Below are 9,624 nucleotides of genomic sequence, written 5' to 3'. Positions count from 1 at the left end.
TTATACCCGTTTAAAACGGGTGTAAATACGTTCGTAATTACTCCCTATTTTAAAAATATCGGGTGTAAATACATTCTACGTTACACCCTATTTTAACAAAAATCGGGTGTAATTGGGCGTAATTACGTTTTTAATTACACCCTGTTTTAATAAAAATCGGGTGTAATTGGGTGTAATTACGTTTTTAATTACACCCTGTTTTAATAAAAATCGGGTGTAATTGAGCGTAATTACGTTTTAATTACACCCTATTTTAATAAAAATTGGGTGTAATTGAGCATAATTATGTTTTAATTACACCCTGTTTTAATAAAAATCAGGTGTATTTGAGCGTAATTACATTTTAATTACACTCTATTTTAATAAAAATCGGGTGTAAATACGTTCTTAATTACACTCTATTTTAATAAAAATCGGGAGTAAATACGCCATTTATGAATGAACAATTATATTATATTTAAATCTATTTACACCCTATTTCATATACACCATTTAGTTATATTTCATTTTTAGTCATAATATTGCAAATACTATAAAATCATACACATAAAAATCATATTTTAACTAAGTCAATATTTTTAATATTAACCAAAAAGTATACAAAATCATGTGTAGTCATAATATTTCAAGTACTATAAAATCATACACACATAAAAATCATATTTTAACTAAGTCATAACACTTTCTTCATATATATAAGTTTTCTTCTTCTTTTATTTTTGTTTTGGCAACATTTCTATGTCTTTATCCTCTTCAACCATTTGCATTTGATCTTGAAATCTTAACATCTCCATGTCACCAACATAACAAGCTGAATCAACAGTCGATATGCAACTCATCATCATATGATTATTATTGTTCATCTGATCCGTTGGAAATGTAATCGAAACACTGCATCCACCACCACTGGTAGTACCTTTTCCTCCTCCTTGTTGTATGCAAGGAGCCCATGTTAGCGCTAGTGGCAAATTGTGAGTCTTGCATACAGACGCCAACACCTCTACGATCTCATTCACCGCCGCTTCGTACAACTCCTCAAAAACCTTATTACTCATTATCATATGTAAAACAATTAGGTCAAGAATTGAATCTAGTATTGATTTGATGAATGATGGAATGCATCCTTACCTTTACTGCTGGTGGAATATTCATGTTGTGGCTACTTCTAAAATCAACAGCCTGCACCAAAGATAGATAGATCCATCAATCACATGTTTTAAATTACGGTAATATTATTAAACTAGTACTAATGCAATTAATTGAGAAACTACAAACCTCGGGAGCATTGGAGAGATGATCGAGTTGTGGACGATAATTGATGAGGTTTTGATTGGCGATAACAAACTCAATGACACCTAGACATGTTCCACTTCCTCTTTCGAACACAGGAAATGCTAAAAGAGAACCATATTGTTGCTTCTGTTGCTGATGTCGCGGATACTCGTGGCTTCTAAAGAATCGAACATGAACATTCATGTTTGGATTCACAGAAATCGGAACAGATGAACTGGAATCCTGCTGCAGATATTGAATTGCTGATCTCCTCCTTAGAACAGGCACCCATATGTGAATAAGTACGTTGTTGAAAGAGTTCTTTGTGTACTCTTTTAAGTAACCAACAGCAACTACTAATCTCTCTTTCACCAAAGTCGATGGACCTTGACTCGCCCTCGGCCCGATCCACCATCTCTTCCCAACAACAAAACCACTTTCCTGATCAACTTGATGATGATTAACATGGTCACCTTCTCCCATTCCAATGGGAATATTATTGGCCATGTAGTGTTGTTGCTGCGTCGACGCAGTTTGCTGCATAGCTATCATATTATTCTCACTAGCTTCAATCCAGCAACCTTCTCCTAAGAGCTCCTCAATTAAAAAAATAATTGCACAATTATTCAGTTCCTATTTTAAAAAGGTGTGTTTTCAATTAAAAAACAAACGAGCTTTTAAAAGCCTACCTTGTTCTTCTTCTCCAAACCACCAATGACCCTATCAATAGCTGCCTCGAAATGATCCATTGTGACTTGTGCTTCATCGGTTCTTGCAGCAATCAGGGCAGCTTCATTGCAAACATTAGCAATATCTGCTCCAGCAAAACCTGGAGTAAGGGCTGCAAGCCTTTGAGAATAATATGAGGGCTCATGGTCAAGTTTGATTGTTTTCAAGTAAATCTGAAAAATCTTGTCACGGCCTTTAATGTTGGGTACATCAATTGTTATCTGGCGGTCAAAACGCCCAGGCCTAAGTAGGGCGTTGTCTAATATACCAATGACTAACAAGTTGGTGATAGCCCCCATCATGAGCAAGGACATGAGCTTTGGCAAGTCATAGACTCCATTCTGTTGCAAACATCAGTCTTCTTCTTCAAATCAGCTAATAGACTGTCAGAACCATATATATGAGTGTTTTTTAAAATTGGGGCATTTTCTAATATAAACTTCAGGAATTGAATTTCAGCTTCATCTCTATCAAAATTAGAAAAGGAAAATAAATTGAGACAAGTTTTGAAACAATAAGGCACTGAATTCAATATCCACTCTCCACCTTCCATGCAAATGATTGGATCAAATTCCTGAATAAATACCAATAAACAAGTCAATACAAAAAGATTTTGGTAGATGATTTCACATACAGTAAGCAATAAAAAGATCAATACAAAAATTCCATCTATACATTGAATTCAGTTCTCAGGAGCTAGAGATGATAACACCGAAGCTACATAGCAAACTCCCAATTTAGTCCTCATAAATTTAGTGAGAACAAATGATATCAATTTGGTCCCAATATTGATTGATGTCAAAAACTTAATATGAGACAAGCAAATCAATATAATAAAATTTTACAGGCCAATTTTGTTTTTCGGAAATCTTTTGATGACCATATTACTCTAATAATAATAGCATGATCATGTTTTCAAAAAATGAGGAACTTGAAAACATCACTTTCAAAATGGCCAATCGAACTCTCTGCATGTATTAGTTTATGCATTATAATCTATGATCACAATCATAAAAATGGTTTGTATAAATCTTAGCATAGTAATAAAATACTCACTGGTTGGTTGATATGATAAGTGCAAGTTATTCAATTTAGAATTAACAATATTTCCAGAGATCTATAAAAGCACCCTGCAAAGTACAATGGACATTATAGAATAATATATAACACGAGTTGTCCTTAGAAATATTAAACCACATATAGGCTTCAACCAAATAGCTTAAGCAATAGGGAAGTTGATCTTTGAGCCAAGTGATAAAGATTCTATTTTGTAATCTCCATTCTTTTAGATAAAGAATTTTAGCATAAGAGAGCCACAGATTTCACCCAATAAGAGAGCCAGAGTTGGAAGGAGTGTTAAAGTGGGTGTTTCTAGCACTACTCTAAAACATTGACTAAATCATAAGAAAATCATAAACAGTTTTAAAGGACCAACAATGAAACATTAAGCAACCACGTACCCTTTGAGGATTCATGCCAGCAGCAGCAACATATAGATCAAGCTTCCCAATTGCAATGCCAATTACTTGAACACCAAGATCTCCAAGTCCCAGAATTCTGCTCCCATCGGTAACTACAATCATATCGACCTGAAAAGCATCAAATGAGAAGTCCCCATTTGACACTTCGATAAGTTAGTATACATCAAAATATTATCTAATGAAGCACATAGGTCATAAACAATTTAAAAACATAACAAATGCTAGTGTTTAATCTTCTAAGTACAAGTTAATGAGCAGGAGACTGATTTGTATCCATACAGACAACTATGATACTCCAAATCAAACACAAAGTAGCAATTTAAATCCAAATCAGAGCATGTCTAATGCCAAAGTTACAACTAAAACAAATTAGAAACCCACTAACACGGGACTTAGAAGAAACTACATCTGTCTTTCAAGAGTAATATTTGTATTTTTAGGAAAAATTCACTATTGTATTTTTGCTCAATGGTAAGAAATAGACAATAGTAATATTTGTAATCTTAAATTAATGAAGACCTTTTTCCAGGTATTTTCTGGTTCAATTATCCAATCCACATAAGGAGATGGGATGGACAAAGCAATTTAAAGAAACCACCATAATAATTTCACATGCTCGGCATTATAGATACCTTTGGGAGGAGCTTGATAATCTGCTTCAATTCATCCTCAAAGTTTGCTTCCAATAGCCTGTCAGCTTCATCAACAATGAGGCACTGCCAACGAATTCAGGAATATAAAAGTTAGAGAATAGCCTGAGTCTACGCTATATGCATCCATGCATCTACTTATTTCAAGAGCAAGCGGGAAGGACAGATGAATAATGTCATAATGTATGTAAACATAAAATAAATATCAGCCAAAATACATTATGAATGAACTTCTGATTAAGATCCAATAGATATTTTGTAGCCAAGGTGTCCATGTGATGAGCATTGAACTATCACATGTATATTCTACAAGAAATGCTTACGTTACTGATAAGCATCAAACACTTGTGTGTACATTCTACAAGAAATGCTTACATTACTGATATCCATCAACCACTCACAAACCATACTGATGAAAAAAACACATCATTAATAAATACTAGATGATAGATTGCATGGAAATAATGTATGATATCTCAATCAAAAAGTGTTTCAGATGATCTATGAGGATTGTTTTATTTGTTTTTATTTGTTTCAGATGCCAAAGTTACAACTAAAACAAATTAGAAACCCACTAACAAAATTTAGTACCTGAATAGCAAGCTCTCTAGTGGGACATATGACAACAACACCAGCTCCACTTCGAGGATTAAACTTAAGTTTATACAAAAGCTCTACAGCAGGAATTAAAAAAGCAAGGGTTTTACCAGAACCAGTCCTTGCAGCACCAAGAACATCTTTTCCACTCAAAAGAGGCGGAATCGATCCTGATTGAATCTATAGATTACAGATATCCCCAATGAACAAATCATTTAACAGCTACAAATTTTTACATCCAAAACATAACAAATTAATAATGCTAAAAGGCATAAACTATAAGAATAGATTAATTTAGAGATAACAGTTTTTTTTTCAAAACTCAACGCGAAAGCCGACAAAATCCAAATACCAAAACTTTCATTCAAAATTCCTCTTCCTTTCAGCTTCCACTAATTTCTATCTCCCTCCATTTAAAAATACCACTCACATTACTCTCACAATTTCATAAAACAATAACAAACAAAACACAACAATGCATAACATAAACAATCACAAAACTACTACCCCTAATTCTATAATCAGAATCTCGAACAAAGTCAAAATCAAACACATACCCGACGCTTGTCAGCTTCCAAATGCTCTTGCTTCCGAGACGAAGCAGAGTTGTTCGGTAGCACCTGAGCCGACGCCATTGAACAACAGCAAACGATCTAGAACAGAATTTCAAAATCTACAAAATTCAAAATCTCACGAATCAACAACATCCACGTTGCAATGAATTTCAATCGAACAACCTCAAACCTAAAAATTCGAATAGAATTTCCCAGATCGATGAAAATTTGGGAACGAAAATGAAGATTGAACCAATTTGATTTTAATTTAAACAAAAAAAAATGAAAAATGAAAATTGATATGTTAATTTTCTCTCTTCTTCGTCGTTTTGGATACCTCTGATTTGGTATGCAATGGTTTTAGATGCTTCCTCCATTTTTGTGTGCTAGATTGTTCACAGATAGATTGTTCACAGAGAGCTGAAAAATGGGTTTGGTGAAATGAATGCGATGGGTTTGGTGAAAGAGTTTTAGTATATTTTATTCATCTAATAAATTTAAACTCATTAATTTGATAATATTCACAATATTCACTTAACTAGTTATTAAGAATAATATTTTGAGTTATAAAAATAAATAATTTTTTTAAGTCTATTTAAATTTACGCCCGATTTTTAATTTAACGGGAGTAATTGAGATTTAAATATAATAATATTTTTAATTTAAACCCGTTTTTAAAAAATAGGGTGTATATTTTCACGTGATCAATTATAAACTTACACTTTATTTACAAAAGTGCCACCGTGTTTCTTATTTACACCCGTTTTTAGTATATCGGGTGTAAATTTTAAAATTATATTGTTTATTTTGCACTAGTGTGTAAAGAGAGAGCTTTACCGGGAAATCCTTAATGTGAAAAGTATCCTTGAGAAAAGCTGTATGCGCTTGAGAGAAAGAAAAACAGGAAGGAAAGTAGTTCTGGGAGATAAAGAATAGCTGAAGAAAATTCACAAAATGGGGTTGTTTGTGATGATGGTGGTGTTGTGGGAGAGTTAAGATGTTGTCTTCTTATAAAGAAAATGGAATCTGATTGTTAATAAAAATATCACATCACATAGCTGTCTATCATTGTGCTATGTTTTTCTTCTTTTGTTTCATATTGAAAATTTTAAACAAAATCGAATTCATTATTATAAACGGGTTAATTGATAAATTCAAGTGGTCTATTTGGATGATGGATATTTCTATTTTTATATTTTATAAATGAAATAAACTTTTTTAAACAAAAAGTAATTTAAATTATTTTTTTTAATGAGTTAGGAATGTGGACTTGTGTAGTTATCCTACAACATGTGCGGGTTTTGGACATTTTTAGTCCATTTGAATTTTGGAAAAAAAAATTTAAATAACCACCTTTTAAAAAAATTATTAAAAAAATCGTGTTTTGGGAAAATTTACCAAAGTATCTAGGTTTGGAAGCACACTCTGGAGTATGCGTCATACCAGATGGCGTCAACAGTCAAAAAAAGGGAGCATGCGCCATTTGAAATGAAGCCTATGACCAACAAAAATTAGGTTAGCCATTTCACATTTCGCCTATGTATAAGTGTTTACACATATGAACCATTTCGAATGGCTCCGATACGTTAGGGTTTTTTTTTGGAAAAAATACCTCATTTCCTTTCATTTCGCACACATTTTTATGTTCCGTTTATCGATTTTATCTCCAATTTTTTCTGTCTGCCGATTATTAAGAGTGATGGACATGGCTGATGTGAAGACAGACCAAGATGTATGTACGTAGTAATGTAAAACAAAGTTCATTAAATAAAGTTTTTTTTTTAATAAGCATTTCATTATAAAGCTCGCACTAGGGGTGCAACCCTTACAAAGAGACGCTAAATAGCGTTTGAACAAGATAAAGGAAGTTTAAACCATTCATAGTAAGTGGCATTGAACTTAGGATAACCAAAAGACAACCATCTCCATGAAAGGAAGATGATATTGGAACAAACCACATCATAGCAAAAAACTTTCCCCTTGAAGATAATGGAGTTTCGCATAAACCAAATGCACCAAATGATAGCAATCCAAATTATGGTTATCTTCACCCTATGATTAACATTTTTCACCTTATCTTGTAAGACTCCGTAATCCAAAAATTCCACTCCGTTCAACACCTCCTTTATACCCCCAACCATACATTTGGTTCCAAAATAAAGTTGTTACACAATAATTGTTACAAAGTTGTTACACAATAATTGTCCTAGGGCATACAATTAAACATGCGTTGAGGTTGTTCCACGACTAGGACATTTGGCCTTCCTGAATATATCATTAACTACCAGAAAACCTCGTTAAAATAAAACATTATTCATATTTATCCAAATAACCTAACACACGCAAACCAAACACAACACAAAAACTACCCTTAGACTTTACACCACCAAATTACAAAAGCAATAAAAATGATCTACTAAAGAAGCCTGATCTATTTCCACGTCTAAACCAAATCAATCTATAATTAAGCTCCAAATTTGGCTACATGCTGAACAGACAGTAAACCAAAGTGTACTTAACAATATCACATACTAGTACTTTTCTTAAATAAATATAAATATTTTTTATATTGTTAAACGGTACAAGTTTCAAAATTTAAAGTAAGGTTAATGTGTCACTTTCAACTTAAACAGTATAAAAAAAAAAAAGCATGCCATGATCACTGACTAATGTGGACGTTTCTTGATAGTATCTTTAGCGTCAATGTAATATTACATTTCTGTCTATACCATGTGATGCACGAGGGATACTGTTTATATAGATTACTGTTTTTAAATACATAAATTCATTAACCAAATAAATATCTCATTCTTCCAACTGAATTTTATAATTTTATTTTTGTATCTAAAAGATAGAGAATATATATAAAACTATTATGAAAAAATTGGACATAATATTTGAACGAATAACTGTAGCTATCAATGAAGTTTAGTTAGTAATATATTTCTCTCAAAAAATAATTTTGGTACATTTTGGAAAATCAATAATGTTATTTTTCAATACAATTCAAGTTATTAAATATGTTGAATTTTTTTTATAGAGTGCATAGATAAATAAATAAATGCTTTACTTTATTTTTTTTTCTAAGAATGGAAATCGAAGGTTTTGTGTTTGTTTTTGTTGAGATAAGTCAAAAATTTAATGTTGTTGTTATTTAGATTGAAAGATTTATGTTGTTTTTTAAGAATAAGTGAAAGGTTTAATGTTGTTGTTATTGAGATTGAAGATTTTGTTGTAGTGTTGTTGTTGTTGAGATTAAATGTTTAATATTATTTTGATATTGAAAGATTTAATGTTATTGCTGTTGTGTTTATTCATCAAAGTCTTGGCACATCTCTTAAAGGTGTGGATAAATTTTAGCTGAATATTTGTTGTTATAAATATGTAGTTTATAAATATAAGTTATCAATGTGAGCCTAATTTAAAATAGGTGTAGGTTTATTACCATGTAACTTAATAAAATTTTGCTTTTACAATGTGATTCAGTGAAGTTTTGAATTTAATAAAGTTTTTATTTAAAATGCATGATCAATATCTGATTTCAATTTTACCTTTAGAAAGTAGTTATAAATGTAATTCGATAAAGGTTAATAGATATTGTGGTCAATATTGATGTAGTTTCTTGTATAAGCCATTTATGTATCTCGCACTTTAACAAAGAACATTAAAGCTCGAATAATCTTAACATTTTGTTATAGAATTAATTATTGAATGTTAATATTTAAAAAATATATAATTCAAGAGACCAAATAGAGGTATCCATGGTAACCAGTTAATATAAACCAATTCATTTATATGGTTTTGGTTTATAAACCATACTATTTGTCATAAAAATCAGTTTAAAATTTATAACCACTTTAAAACCGGTTTCAAAATAGTTTTGATTTTACGAAAAAAAAATTTAAATAACTAGGTTTAATAAAAAAAATACGAAAAGAACCATGTTTTCAGGGTATTTACCAAACTGTCTAGGTTTGGGACCCCGGGGAAGTGGATGCGCCAAATGAAATGGCGCATTCATGTGTTGCAAGCCAAACCATTTGGCGCAAACACACAAAAATTAGGGCAAAAGAAATATAGCCATTTCAAATGGCGCAAGAGTGCATCATTCAACACATAGGCGCCATTTCATATGGCTCCTATGTGTTGGGTTATTTTTTTTAAAAAAAAAACCCCTTTGGGTATATTCGCGCACCGTTTTTTATTCCGGTATTTTATTTTCGTAAAAACGTCTGAGAAATCGAGTTCGTAAAATTTTTAGTAACGCTATATAATGTATGCGTTATCGATATCGGTTTTTTACTAAAGCTCAATTTATTGATGAAAGACCGATGAACGGTT

The 9,624-nt window shown here is 31.8% G+C and overlaps 2 protein-coding genes across 3 annotated transcripts; both read right to left on the bottom strand.

The window, feature by feature from the left end:
* Positions 1 to 600: 600 nt before the first annotated feature.
* LOC131619491 (protein NLP1-like) lies at positions 601 to 2,315 on the bottom strand. The gene is made up of 4 exons (XM_058890579.1): positions 1,962 to 2,315; positions 1,276 to 1,866; positions 1,129 to 1,179; positions 601 to 1,043 (listed from the first exon to the last, which is right to left on the bottom strand). Exons 1-4 carry the CDS (start codon positions 2,313 to 2,315, stop codon positions 714 to 716), a joined length of 1,326 nt encoding a protein of 441 aa, XP_058746562.1. The 3' UTR covers positions 601 to 713.
* Positions 2,316 to 2,435: 120 nt separating this feature from the next.
* LOC131620977 (ATP-dependent RNA helicase HAS1-like) lies at positions 2,436 to 6,345 on the bottom strand. 2 transcript variants are annotated; one of them, XM_058892176.1, is made up of 8 exons: positions 6,121 to 6,345; positions 5,621 to 5,703; positions 5,287 to 5,402; positions 4,724 to 4,909; positions 4,115 to 4,198; positions 3,462 to 3,590; positions 3,058 to 3,131; positions 2,436 to 2,575 (listed from the first exon to the last, which is right to left on the bottom strand). In XM_058892176.1, exons 3-7 carry the CDS (start codon positions 5,362 to 5,364, stop codon positions 3,099 to 3,101), a joined length of 510 nt encoding a protein of 169 aa, XP_058748159.1. In that variant the 5' UTR covers positions 5,365 to 5,402; positions 5,621 to 5,703; positions 6,121 to 6,345; the 3' UTR covers positions 2,436 to 2,575; positions 3,058 to 3,098. The 2 variants fall into 2 exon arrangements, with proteins under 2 accessions (XP_058748159.1, XP_058748158.1); XM_058892175.1 differs by lacking the exons at positions 2,436 to 2,575; positions 3,058 to 3,131 and having other exon boundaries at positions 3,138 to 3,590; positions 6,121 to 6,340.
* Positions 6,346 to 9,624: the final 3,279 nt, after the last annotated feature.

Source organism: Vicia villosa, linkage group LG7, assembly GCF_029867415.1.
Source record: "Vicia villosa cultivar HV-30 ecotype Madison, WI linkage group LG7, Vvil1.0, whole genome shotgun sequence".
Taxonomy (NCBI): domain Eukaryota; kingdom Viridiplantae; phylum Streptophyta; class Magnoliopsida; order Fabales; family Fabaceae; genus Vicia; species Vicia villosa.
The sequence above is the reverse complement of the archived record's forward strand: the minus strand, read 5'-3'. Positions and strand labels throughout refer to the sequence as shown.

Bases quoted from the DNA above. Each gene is read 5' to 3' on its own strand.
- LOC131619491 (XM_058890579.1), bottom strand. From the start codon at position 2,315: ATGTCCTTGCTCATGATGGGGGCTATCACCAACTTGTTAGTCATTGGT. The intron at 1,867-1,961 runs GTAGGCTTTTAA...TTAATTGAGGAG, and splicing joins GTTTGGAGAAGAAGAACAAG to CTCTTAGGAGAAGGTTGCTG. The intron at 1,180-1,275 runs GTTTGTAGTTTC...TCTTTGGTGCAG, and splicing joins ATCTCTCCAATGCTCCCGAG to GCTGTTGATTTTAGAAGTAG.
- LOC131620977 (XM_058892175.1), bottom strand. From the start codon at position 5,364: ATGGCGTCGGCTCAGGTGCTACCGAACAACTCTGCTTCGTCTCGGAAG. The intron at 4,910-5,286 runs GTATGTGTTTGA...TGTAATCTATAG, and splicing joins TGGAAGCTGACAAGCGTCGG to ATTCAATCAGGATCGATTCC. The intron at 3,591-4,114 runs GTATCTATAATG...GATGCTTTTCAG, and splicing joins TTATCAAGCTCCTCCCAAAG to GTCGATATGATTGTAGTTAC.